The following is a 13,821-nucleotide window of genomic DNA, read 5'->3' as shown; positions in this document are numbered from 1 at the left end:
TAAGATAAGACACAGTCAATTCCTAATTGCAGGAACTAGAATAATAGGCATGAACTGAATAGAGAAATGCGCCTGATTCTCACTGGTCACTAGGAGAGCAATTTGGAAAAAGAGGTAGGTTTTGGGAATGGAGATGATGAGCTCAAACTGAGTGCCTGTGGGACATCTGAGCCAGGAAATACATAGATAGAGTTGGATAGGTGGGAGGAGATTCAGATTTGAGATTTATCAGCACATGGTTGATAAGGAAAGCCATGGGAGCAAATGAGAAAATAAAGGGAACAGAAAAAGAATGACAAGAAAGGAGGCCCTGAGGACAACTCACAGTAAGAATGAGAAACAAGCTGGAAAAAGGAGGCTGTCAATATATCAACTTCTTGAAAAAGAATACCAAGGTAAAACATCCTAAATGCTGCCAAAGGACATAAACTTTTTATATGCTTTGACTTTTTTTTTTTTTTTTTTTGGTGCAAAAAGGTGGTTTATTAAAGCACAGGGACAGGACTCATGGGCAGAAAGAGCTGCCTTAACTTTTTGTTATATGTGAATTTTAAACAAATACTAAAATAGAGGGAATGGCAACATGAATTCCCACTTACCCATCACCTGGTTTCAACAATTATCAATTCATGGATACTTTGATTTCTCCCATACCCCCATCCATTATGTCACCTTTATTCTGAAGGAACCCCAGACATCCTATCATTCCATCCACAAACATTTCAGTATGGTTCCCTAAAAGATAATGACTCTTTCTAAACATAATCACAATACCATTATCATAACTTAAAAAAATCAAGTCATTTTTAATGTCATCAAATATTCGGTAGTTGTTATAATTTCCAACCATTTCATAAGGGTCATACATTTATTTTACAGTTTGATTAAAGCTTATGCTTTTAGGTGATAACGTCTTCAAAACTGCAAGTACTCCAACCTCCACCTCCTCATATTTTCTTTTCTTGCTATTTTAAAGTCCAATTGAAATAGGTCAGGACAATAAAGAGGTCACCTCCATATTCCCTGGAGAGCCATTTTGGTGGAAGATGCTTCAATGGGGTGGCCAAGTTCATTCTTGAACTGAAATGAGAACTCAGACTTACTTAGACTGTGATTACACACAGCACCATTTTGCACTAAATCAAAAGCTTTAATATTGTTAGACTATCATGAACAATCCAAAAGTGCTGTAGGATAACTTTTACCACTACAGTTATTTCTTCTGACAAATTAAGAACCAATCATTATCCCATCTTTAAAGAACAGAACAGATTGGCTTTTGAAGTATCCCTTTTATACTGACAGACTTCCTGAGGATTTATGTTTCCTAAATAAAGCAACCACAAGTTGATTTGTCTTTAATGTAGACAGTTGGGCTCAGTAAAAACCATTAACCTAACAATAAACTCAGAATCACTTTGAATTATTTACTAAAACTGTGGATAGCAATCCAGCCCCACATAGTAGTTCTTAGCACATACTTGATAGTCTTGGCTTTTAAGGCAATAACGGAATTTTACTTTTAGTATTTTGTAGCTTTTTAAAAAAAATGCTTAAACATATGTTCATTTTAGCAAGTTTCCAAGAGTACTTAGAAATTCTTACCACACAACTACCATGGAGTGCCTCACTTAATCTGAATTCTGGTTTTCTATATAAGAAGTCAGTATCTTTAAAATTCTTGTTTAGTTTAAAATTGAATTTCTGTGTAATGCATTGGTTTGGTAATAAATTGTAAAATTTTTCTTCTTGTGGCTCTGAGAGTTTTCGATGCTTTTACATATTGAACCCATTTTACCTTCTTATCCATGGCAGCTGCTTTGCATTTGTAATGGTATCTAAACTGAGATGATACAATAGAGTGGTCAGTCTTTGTGCAGAGCCCTGGCAGCTCAGACTTATAAGCAGAAAACATCACCTAGAGACTGGACCTGAAGAATGTGAGCGACCTTGTCAGGACCATACATACACACATGAGACACTGAGAGAAATAACTGAGAGGCCCTGAGGTACGAACCTAAATGGACCCAAGGTCCTATGATGAGGAGATGGGTGTAATAAGCTATCAGTACCCAAAAATCATTGAGGCCTGGACCTTGAATTTACAGGTCCTCTAATGATCAGGACTTCCTCAGTTGCAAGTCCAAGTGACAAGAACCAAACTCATAGGAAATGTATAAAGAACTTATCAGGGGCACCTGGGTGGCTCAGTAGTTGAGCATTTGCCTTCAGCTCAGGTCATGGTCCTGGGGTCCTGGGATGGAGTCCCACACCAGGCTCCCCACGGGGAGCCTGCTTCTCCCTCTGCCTATGTCTCTGCCTCTCTCTCTATGTCTGTCATGAATAAATAAGTAAAATATTAAAAAAAAAAACTTATCAAACTCAAACACCCAAAAACAAATAAACCAGTTAAGAAATGGGCAGAGAAAAAAAAAAATGGGCAGGGGACACCTGGGTGGCTCAGTGGTTGAGCATCTGCCTTTGGCTCAGGTCGTGATCCCAGGGTCCCGGATCAAGTCCCACATCAGGCTCCCTGCCTGTGTCTCTGCCTCTCTCTGTGTCTCTCATGTATAAATAAAATAAAATCTTTAAAAAAATTATAAAATTATAAAAAAGGAAGGAAGGAAGGAAGGAAGGAAGGAAGGAAGGAAGGAAGGAAGGGAGGGAGGGAGGGAGGGAGGGAGGGAGGGAGGGAGGGAGGGAGGGAGGGAGGGAAATTAAGAGGCAGAAGACATGAATAGACATTTTTCCAAGATGGCCAACTGACATGTGAAAAGATGCTCAACATCACTCACTATCAGGGAAGTCCAAATCAAAACTAGGATGAGATATCACCTCACACCAGTCAGAATGGCTAAAATTAACAACACGGAAAACAACAGATGTTGGCGAGGATGTGGAGAAAGGGGAACCATCCTGCACTGTTGGTGGGAATGCAAACTGGTGCAGCCACTCGGGAAAACAGTGTGGAGGTTCCTCAGAAAGTTAAAAACAGAACTACCCTATGATTCACCAGCAATTGCACTACTAGGTATTTACCAAAAGGATACAAAAATACAAATTTAAAGGGGTATATGCACCACAAGGTTTATAGCAGCAGCATCAACAATAGCCAAACTGTGGAAAGAGCCCAAAGGTCCATCAACTGATGAATGGATAAAGAAGATGTGGTTTGTTTGTTTATTTAACAGAATATCACTCAGCCATCAAAAATAATGAAATCTTGCCATTTGCAATGACATGGATGGAGCTAGATGACATGATAGAGCTATCATGCTAAGCAAAATAAGTCAGTCAGAGAAAGACAAATGCCATATGATTTCACTCATATGTAGAATTTAAGAAACAAAACAGATGAACACACGGAAAGGGGGGAAGAGAGAGGGTAACAAATCATAAGAGACTCAGCAATAGAGAACAACTCAGGATTTGGTGGAGTGAGGTGGGCAGAGGATGAAGCTAAATGGATGAAGTGTATTAAGGAGGGCACTTGTTGTGATGAGCACCGGATGTTACATGTAAGTGATGAATCACTAAATTCTACTCCTGAAACTAGTATTATGCTATATGTTAACTAACTAGAATTTAAATAAAAATTTGAATAAAGTTTAAAAAAAAAAAGGAACTAAACTCAAACTGGTGTAAGAAAAACAAAAAAAGGGAAATCATTGGTCACTTGATAGAAAAGTCCAGGAGCTCAAACAATGTCATCAGGCCTGATTTTTTTTCTTTCTCCATTGCTTGGTTGATATTTTCCTGTTTTGATTTCTCCTTAGCTCAACTTTCTACAGGCCCCAGAAGGTCCAGGCTCACATCAACCTGACTCTGGCAATCTCAGCAAAAAAGCATAAATTTCTTTCCACTCAGGTAAAATAAAGGTCCCAGAATTAGAGCTCATTGACTCAAATTGTGTTCCTGCTCATGCACGAACCAATCAATGATGGTTAGAAGAATGGAAGAGCAGCCAAGCCATGAACACAAAGGAACTGAAAGTAAAGTAGAGGCAGCTCCTCCTAGGAAATCAAGACACATCTGCCAGGAAGAGGTGAGAATAAGTGATGAGTAGACAAAACAGCACAGGTGCACAATAGCGATGATGTGTAAAATTTGTGTTGTTTTTAAGCTCTTAACAAGTGTCAGGTAGGATACAGAGTGAGAGTGGAAGACAGTGTCTCCCCAGGGGGAGATGGGCCCAGTGTAACCATGGTTTAAAGGTAGAAGGAGAAATGTAGGGACACTTGGGTGTCTCAGCTGGTTAAGCAGCTGCCTTGGGCCAGGTCACAATCCCAGGGTCCTAGGATCAAGTCCCACATTGGGCTCTCTGGTCAGCAAGGAGTCTGCTTCTCCCTCTCCCTTTGCCTGCCGCTCCCCTGCTTGTGCACCCTCTCTCTCTCTCTCTCTCTCTCTCTGTCAAATAAATAAATAAAATCTTAAAAAAAAAAAAGAAGGAAGAATGTACAGGAGATCAGAGAACTAGAAAAGGTGAGATCTGGAGATAGTAACTAGGCTGCCCAGACATTCTAAGTGGAAAGATTGTCAACCAGATATGGGTTGTATGATACCAAGCTGAAGGAGGCAAAGGCAGATTCAAAAAATATATCAGTTAATGTGCTTTGGTTTCATGTGACAGGAAGCATGAATGATAACATTCTATTATTCCATTAGGCAATTCCAGAGTTGGGTGGTGCAATGACATAATTTTGGGTCTCTGGGATGGCTTTTGTGGGATTCTCCTCCCTTTTTTTTTTTTTTTTCCTCCTCCCTTTCCCCTCAAGGTTGCAAGATGACTGCCACAGCTCCAAACACTGCATCCTCACAATCAGTGTTCAAGGACAGGAAGAAAGTGAAGGCATGGGCTGTCTTCCTGCTTGTCTCTCTTTTATCCAACACACACACACACACACACACACACACACACACACACAAATCTTTTCTAGATACGCAGCAGGTTTCCTTCTGTATTTTAGGGCAAGTTTGAATCTATGTCCAGATTCTAAATTGCAAGGGAGACTGTAAAGTCAAATGATATTTAGCCCTTTTGGTGGGTAGAAGGCTATGCCAACAAGTTGCTGATCAACTAAACAAAAATGAGGGTCAGAGCCCATGGATCAGCTGGGACGCTGCGCAGTATAGGAGGCAGGACTCCATCTAACCAAGAGGTGTTGCCACCACTGTTCTTTACCTCCCTCCATCTTCTGTGGTCCTCACACCCAGGGTCATTCGTGAGAGCAACTGGCTCTGTTGTCCTAAATTATCACGTAATTGCTTATAAGTGATATATATTTTTTCACACACTGAAATACCTAGGAATAGGAATATTTTTATTAAAAATTTGCACGGTGGGGATCCCTGGGTGGCGCAGCGGTTTAGCGCCTGCCTTTGGCCCAGGGTATGATCCTGAAGACCTGGGATCGAGTCCCACGTCGGGCTCCCTGCATGGAGCCTGCTTCTCCCTCTGCCTGTGTCTCTGCCTCTCTCTCTCTCTCTCTCTGTGACTATCATAAATAAATAAAATTTTAAAAAAAATTTGCACGGTATAATTTTTAATGCAAATCCAAGTTGAAGAGCTACATATATTTGCATAATTGCAGAAACATGTTATGTTTTTAGACTTAAAAATGAATACTCTAGATGTCTCCCGAGGCAAGGGAAACAATAGCAAAAATAAACTATTGGGACTCCATCAAAATAAAAACTTCCTCACAGCAAAGGAAACAACCAACAAAACTAAAAGACAACCTCCTGAAACGGGGAAGATATTTACAAATGACAAAGGATTAGAATCCAGGGAAGCCTGGGTGGCTCAGTAGTTGAGTAGAGTCTGCCTTTGGCTCAGGGCATGATCCTGGATATGGGAATCGAGTCCCGCTTTGGGCTCCCTGTGAGGAGCCTGCTTCTCCCTCTGTCTATATCTCCACCTCTCTCTGTGTCTCTCATGAATGAATGAATGAATGAATAAATAAATAAATAAATAAATAAATAAATAAATAAATAAATATCTTTTTTAAAAAAAGAAGGACTATAATCCAAAATATATAAAGAAATTATAGAACTCAACAACAAAAAAATCCTCAAATAATCCAATTTAAAAATGGACAGAGGACATGAACAGACAATTCTCCAAAGAATCCATACATATGGCTGCCAGACACATAAAAAAAAGGTGCTTGACATCACTCACCATCACGGAAATGCAAATCAAAACCACAACAAGGTATCATCTCAGTCCTGTCAGAATGGCTAAAATCAAAAACTAAGGAAACAACAAGTGTTGGCAAGGATGTGAAGAAAAAGGAACTCCTGTGCACCTGTTGGTGGAAATGTAAACTGCTGCAGCCACTGTGGAAAACAGTATGGAGGTTCCTCAAAAAATTAAAAATAGACAGGGCTCCTGGGTAGCACAATTGGTTGAGTGTCTGACTCCTGGTTTCAGCTCAGGGGGTGATCTCAGGGTCATGGGATCAAGCCCTGCACTGGGCTCTGCACTAAACATGGAATCTGCTTGGCACTCTCCCTCTCCCTCTCTCTCTCCCTCGCCCCCTAAAATAAATAAATCTTTTTTAAAAAGTTTTTTTAATTAAAAATAGAGCTACCCTGTTATCCAGTAATCTCATTACTAGGTATTTACTCAAGGAATACCAAACACTAATTTGAAGGAATATATATACCCCTAAGTTTATTGCAGCATTATTTATTATATATATAATTTATTATATTATAATATATAATTTATTATATATTTATTATATATAATGTGTAATTGAATATTATTCAGCCATAAAAAATAATGAAATGTTGCCATTTGCAACAACATGGATGAATCTATAGAGAATATAAGGCTAAGCAAAGTAAGCCAGTCAGAGAAAAATACATACCATATGATTTTACTCGTATGTGGAATTTAAGAAAACAAATGAACGTAGCGGGGGGGAGTAGGGGGGAAGAGAGAGGTAAACCAAGAAACAGACTCTTAACCATGGAGAACAAACTGATGGTTACCGGAGAGGAGGTGGGTGGGGTGATGGGTGAAATAGGTGAACGGGGTTAAGGAGTGCACTTGTCAAGATGAGCACTAAGTAATGTATAGAATCGTTGGATCACTATACTGTGCACCTGAAGCTAATAAAGCCCCAAATGTAGAGGGATCCTGTGTTGGGCACAGATGGCCTGGCCAAGACGCCTGCCATGCTCGGTCATTGGCTGGTTGCTGCAGAGTGGTCTCCACTCAGAGGCTGTGGCAGGTCCTGAGGGCGTTGCTGCTAGAAAGCCAGCTCATGGAGTCCCTCACTGCTGAAAGGTGAGTTCCTTCTCAAAGCAAAGTTCCTTCTCAAGCAGAGTCTCCATGGCTGCTACACTAATGATGTAAGATTCCTATTTTCAAAAGCTATTTCTTAAAAAAAAAAAAAAATTTGTAGACAACTCATAAAGGCAAAAAAGCAGAGCTGCTTTATTTCCTGTTGAATTTAAGAGCTATGAAAGAAAACACAAACTCAAATGCCTAATGCTTTCTGTATCTCCAAAAGAAACAATAAATAGAGTTAAGAACAAGCAACCAAGCTGGGGAAAATATTTGAAATAAATAGGACAGGCAAATTAACAGTCTTTTGTTGGAAAAAATTCACACAAACTTATTTTTTAAGTTGATTAGATCCCAATAAGGATAATAGGTAAAAAGACATAACTAGAAAATTAACAAAAAAAGAAGATATAAAACAGGAGTACCTGGGTGGCTTGGTTGGTTGAGTGTCTGATTCTTCATCTCAGCTCAGGTCTTAATCTCAGGGTTGTGAGTTCAGGCCCTGCATTGGAGTCCACACTGGGTATGGAACCTACTTAAAAAAAAAAAAAAAAGATATAAAACAAATAGAATTGGAATATTTTCCACCTTACAGGTAATTAAAAATAAGCAATTTTAAACAAGATTTTTTTTAATCTAAGAAACAAATAAGGGTTTTAAAAAATTGTATTAGTATTTGTAAGAGTATGATGAGTTATCTTTATACATTTCTGGGGATGGTATAAATTGGTAATAATTTTGGACCTATTCTTTCCCTTAAAAGAATATGTATTGAAAAAATAATTTAGAGTAGAAAAAAAGCACAAAGATGTTATTTTAGTTAAGACTCTTGTGAGAAAAACTCAAGTGTAGTTTAAGCCAAAAGGGGAAATTACATGTTCATATAAACAAACCATCAAGCCATGTAAAGTAGGGTTTAAAACAGGCCTCAGAGTAGACTGGATACAGGAACTCGACAGCATTAAGTTACTCTCTCTCTCTCTCTTTCTCAGCTTCTCTCTCTCAGTTTCTCTCTCTCCTAGTTTCTCTCTCTTAGTCTCTCTCTCTCAGTTTCTCTCTCTCTCTCTGTCACACACACGCAAACACACACACACACACACACACACACACACCCCATACCCCTTGTTCTCCAAGCTCTGAGAGAAAAACAAAATGAGAACAATGGCAATGGTGTACATTAACTGTTAGGTATTGAAAAATGCTCTTTCCCAGCAATAATCAAAGTGTTTAAAAGGAGCGCATGTACAGTCCCTCCACGTGGTGGAGGACAAGGTAAGCACTAACTTTAGGATCACAGCTTTACAGCTTGTGGTTCCAAGAGAATGAGACTGCTCTCTCAGCCTGGGTCACAAGCCCATCACTGCACCCATTCATGGCCAAGTTTCCTTGTTCCAGCTCTCTTTCAGTAACCCCCACCTGTCACAGTCTTATTTTAGATCTTCTTATTCTCTCACCTAGACTGTATTATCTCCTAAAAGGTCTTCCGATTTCCATAACAACCAGCACCCTTCCCCTCACATGCTACACACACCCCATTAATCCATCCTGTACACTGTGACTGATGTTTGCTTTTTTTCCCCCTAAAACCGATTGAGTTCACTCTTTTGCATTAACATTTCACTGGCTCCCTCTTGCTTTCAGAATAAGGTCCATAAGACTGCACAATCGCCTTCCACATCCTTTTCTCCCTCTGCTCTCCTTGACATACACCATCCAGACAGACACACTGCCATTTCCCAGAAATCTCTGCTCTTCAACATGCTCTGTTTTACATGCCAGTGTTGGGGCAACCGGCTCTCAGCAAGTACCGTCTAAGGCCATCTGGTTTCTGTGCCACACTAGAAGCCTTTTGCTTTATGCCTTGCGGCTGCTCTAACCTCACAAGGTAGCACATCCCTGAGACCCTGCCCTTAATTAGACAAGGAGGCCATTAGGCTGAATGGCTCTAATGCCCCGGCAGCTTGGTATGCAAACCAAAATCTAAACTGTATGTAAATGCTCAAGGTTAAGAAATGGAAACCGAAGGACAACCAATCACAAATAGCCAACTAGGCTTTAAGCTTTAGTCAAACAAATATTTCCTTGCTTTGCATCCACATCTTCTATAAACATCTTTCCCATGGTGCCTGGCAACAGAACACCCCTAACAGCTTCTGGTTTGGGGCTGCCTAACTGGAACCAATTTTTGCTCAAATAAACTCTTAAAAGCTTTAATGTGCCTCAGTTTATCTTTTAACACTGCTCAACTGTCAGACGTACACAAGCCAAAAAGCCCAGAACAATGAAAGCCTCTGAGGCCACCCTTGACCATTAGAAGACTGGAGCCAATGAATAAATGCTTTCCCCTTTTTTGTTCCCTAAGAGGACAATTTTTTTAAAAAAAAAGATTGTATTTATTTATTCATGAAAGACCCACAGAGAGAGGCAGAGACACAGGTAGAAGAAGCAGATGCCCTGCAGGGAACCTAATGTGGGACTGGATCCCTGGACCCCGGGATCACAACTGGAGCCCAAAGCAGACTCAACCACTGAGCCACCAGGCGTCCCTCTAAGAGGACAATTTTGAGAAACATTTCATGAAGCTCCTCAGAAGCTTCCAAAGGATTAAAGAGCAGTCACACATATCAGCACCAGCCCCAGTGGCCACATTCTGCCCAATTCTTCCCTGCTTCACTTCCTCTGGAAGCACAATCCCAAATAATCTACCAAAACTCAAATCTTTGCCTCAGGATCCACTTTGGGAGGACCCAGGCTAACACAGTAGGCTACCTCCAGCCAACAACTTCCTGGAAGATCGTAATCAGGATGGAAGCTACAAAGCCTGAGGCAAGAAGAAAGACTATGGGGAGACAACTACCTTGGTCCAATATCAGACCCAAACTCAGAACTGGGGTTCCAACAAGCCCAATCTCAGAGCAGTCTGCCACTCAGAGAAACAGTTTAGCAACCATACTGATGTAAGTAAAATCATTACTATCATGTCTTTCAAAAAGCAACAAGGATACGAAAGTATATTTTTGATACAAAACAAAATCATCTCTCACTGCTATACTTTCTCGGGCCCGAAAGAGGCTGTGGACACCCAACTTTGGTACATTTATTCCTAGTCACCCTATACCTTAGCTAAATACAGAGGTAAGTGCATCTCAAGGTTCCTCGTTCCTCTACAAGGAAAAGAGTAAGGATGAGTGAAGCAAACGGTCTTTAAAGATTGAAGGTAAACCAGGAATTAGCATGGTCCGTGTGCAATCTACCTACCTAGACTTTTGGGTTATGCACTAAATATTTTTTATGTTCATTAAATCACTCAATATATCTCTGTGCCTGAAAAAAAAATTGTCTGGTAATTCAGATAGTCCCAGAATTGCTGGAAGTAGGGACTATCTTATGCTGCAATATTCCCATATTCCCATAACGCTAAATAGGAGGTGGGGTGATTAATAGAAGATGACCTGGCTCACTGCGCTGCCAACACTAGAAGTCAGATTATAATCACGTGCTATCTGGAGAACTCAAATGCAGAGCCATGTGACCATCATGGAGCCATGATCACTGGACACTTCCAGCTCATCTCTAAGGGCTTGACCTTCCATACAAGTGAGATGAGTGTCCAAGGTCAAGGTGTATGCTGTGCAGGGCAGAACTTGCCAGGGTCTACCTCCCTAATTCTTCTTTTCCAAGGCTTGTAAATCTCTTTCTACTTGGCTCTTTCTTTGGATAGATGAATACCGTTAGTCAGGCCTGTCCTATCAAGGGATGGGTGTAGCCGGGAGGGGATGTGGCTCAGACATTGCTTTCCCAAAGGGCCTCAACTGGAGGAGGCTATTCAGACAGCCAAGAAATACTGGGGCTGAAGAAAGACGTCCATTATTATATGCCTTTAAGCTTGAACACCAATACCATTCCACACTGCTTGAGTACACCATGAAGGAATAATTTAATAAATCCTATAATTATCTTGTGAGTAGAAAATTATATTGTATTATGTGTTAAAGTGTTAATTGTCTCAATGTAAACATTTAAAAGAGCATAATGTTTCTAAGTCTGTTTTGCATATCTTTGTTTCTTTTAATGAGTGGGAGTAACTTAGGCCTCTCAAATTCCAAGCAGTTTTGGGTCTGGACATTATGTCTTTCAAGATGGACTTTGAGGCGCTTGGGTGGCTCAGTGGTTGAGACCCTGCCTCCAGTTCAGGGCGTGATCCTGGGGTCCTGGGAACGAGTCCCTCAGCAGGCTCCCTGCATGGAGCCTGCTTCTCCCTCTGCCTATGTCTCTGCCTCTCTCTGTGGGTCTCTCATGAATAAATAAATAAAATCTTTAAAAAAATAAAGATGGACTTTGTAGATCTCTACACTGTTCAGCTATATGTTAACTAATTAGCAAATGAGAGAAATTAAACAATTATTACCTGAGTGCGTACTCTTTGTGAGACGGTGGGCCAAAATGTAAAAGTAAAGGAGTTAGTTCCTGTCCTCAAAAAGTTTACATTCCAGAAAGAGAGATAGACACTAATCATGGAATCACATAATAATGTAAAATTACATTCATGGTAAGTTATCATAGGGGAATTTGATCTTTGGTGGGAATCAGAAAATTATTCATAAAGCAAAGGACAGATACCTGAGAGGAGAATAGAAATAAAGTAGGAAGCCCTTCCTCACTGCCCTCCAAATCCCGCTGCACCCATTGCCGCAACCACGATGCCCAAACGAAAGAAGCAGAATCAGCAGCAGCCGCCGCCACCGCAACAGACTGGAGACGAGGAGGATGGGAGTCCCATCGGACCACCCAGCCTCTGGGCCCTCCCCCCATGGCCAATGGAAAGCCTGGTGATCCCAAGTCAGCCCCAAACTGGAATCCAGCCACATGTCCACCATCAGTAGAATGGATAAACAAGTTGTTGTGTGTGCATGCAACGGGATACTACACTGCAATGAAAATGAACGAACTCCTGCTACAGGCAACCTGGATGAATCTCACAAACACGGTGTTGAGCCAAAGGAGCCAGACAGAAAAGAATGCAGACTCTCTTCACAGAGGTCCTCCAGGATCAAGGGGACCAATGATTCCACCACTGCTGAGCCTCCCACCTCCTCCCAGGGGCAGAGGCCCAATCCGGGGAGGCCTGGGCCCCAGGTGCGGCCCATATGGTCGTGGCTGGTGGGGGGCCAATACTGAACCTCCTTTTCCTGGACCAGGCCATGGGGGTCCTTCCAGAGGAGGCTTTCACAAAGAGCAGAGAAATCCCCGAAGGCTCAAAAGTTGGTCTCTTATCAAAAATACCTGCCCGCCCAACGATGGCCCCCAAGTTATGGAAGACAAACCCAACCGCCCCGTCTGCCGACACTTTGGCAAAAAGCGCTGCTGTTGATATGAGGACCTCTGTGCCTTCTACCACCCAGGGGTCAATGGACCTCCTCTGTGAGACTGTGCCTTCCCATCCAGGCTGGAAGGAGCCCTCTGACCTAGGGGCCATACATTTCCTGTGGCCCTGTGACGGCTACTGTGAGGCTGTTCCACCCACCCCCATCTCTCACCTCCCCCATTTGGGGTCCAGAGTTTTGTTTCATCACTGGTGCCCAGCGTGTGGGCTTTCTTCCAATTCAGCCTCCAGAGACTCGCCTTCAGGACCCCACCTTTGCTCTCTTAAACTGCCTCCTGGATCCTCTTCCCCTTCGCCGATTGACTGCTGAACAGGAAAGCTCTTTGGTGCTGTTTCTTGTGCATCTATGTGTCCACCCAGCCCTCGGCACTGCCCTCGATTCCTAAGAGCCCTGGAGCAGTTTCCTGCCATTCCCTTCTTCTAGCTGCTTGTTTTAAGTCCTTTTTATGTGACAAACCCTACCCCCAAAGTTGCCAGTTGCTCTGTGAAACTCACCAGGTTGACCTGGGGTCAAGTACGGATGACTGGTGCAGAGTTATTCCCTGCAAGGCCACTCTCCCTGCTTTTGGATTTTGTAGATCCTGCGTCAGTAGCATGATCCCCACCACTCGTCTGTGATCACTGTGCTTTGTGAAACTGTGCATCCCCTCGTACGTAGCCTTTCTCAGTGTCCGTGGCATCATTGTGACTTCCCAACACTAGAGTAAGTTTTTCTGCCAAAATGAGTGAGGCTCTTGATGCCCTCTAGACTTTCCACACCTCCCAACATGGGAGAATTGTGAAACTTTCTGCAAGACTGCCTCCCTGGTCTCCCCATTCTCCTGGTGTCGGTTTTTTGGGGTTTGACACAAGCCCATGAGATGTCCTCTAAAGCCTCTTACAGGCTATCCTATCTCCTCTCCAGCCCACTTTAGTTAGAGTACGTCATTGTGAGGCCACCAGCCCTTTCGTCTGAATTCTGTGAATCTCCACCTGGCCTACCCTTGGGTGGAACCTGGACGGTACTGTTGCCCTCATCTAACCTTCTTCCCTACATCCCTGGCACTGGTTGTTTTCTGTGAAAACGGCAGTGAACAGGTTCGGTTTTGCACTGGCCCTGAGGAAATGGGTCAGGAGTTGTGTGGGCAAGAGGGAAGGATGA

The 13,821-nt window shown here is 42.1% G+C and overlaps 1 protein-coding gene and 1 long non-coding RNA gene across 2 annotated transcripts; one reads left to right on the top strand and one right to left on the bottom strand.

The window, feature by feature from the left end:
- Window positions 1-396: 396 nt before the first annotated feature.
- On the bottom strand, window positions 397-13,215 carry LOC144305682 (uncharacterized). Its single transcript, XR_013372688.1, has 3 exons — window positions 12,835-13,215; window positions 7,723-7,829; window positions 397-1,080 (listed from the first exon to the last, which is right to left on the bottom strand). It is a non-coding gene; the product is annotated as an uncharacterized LOC144305682 (long non-coding RNA).
- Window positions 11,998-12,668, top strand: LOC144306064 (proline-rich protein 3-like). Its single transcript, XM_077885337.1, has 2 exons — window positions 11,998-12,079; window positions 12,325-12,668. Exons 1-2 carry the CDS (start codon window positions 11,998-12,000, stop codon window positions 12,666-12,668), a joined length of 426 nt encoding a protein of 141 aa, XP_077741463.1.
- Window positions 13,216-13,821: the final 606 nt, after the last annotated feature.

This window comes from Canis aureus, chromosome 36, assembly GCF_053574225.1.
Source record: "Canis aureus isolate CA01 chromosome 36, VMU_Caureus_v.1.0, whole genome shotgun sequence".
Lineage (NCBI taxonomy): Eukaryota > Metazoa > Chordata > Mammalia > Carnivora > Canidae > Canis > Canis aureus.
The sequence above is the reverse complement of the archived record's forward strand: the minus strand, read 5'-3'. Positions and strand labels throughout refer to the sequence as shown.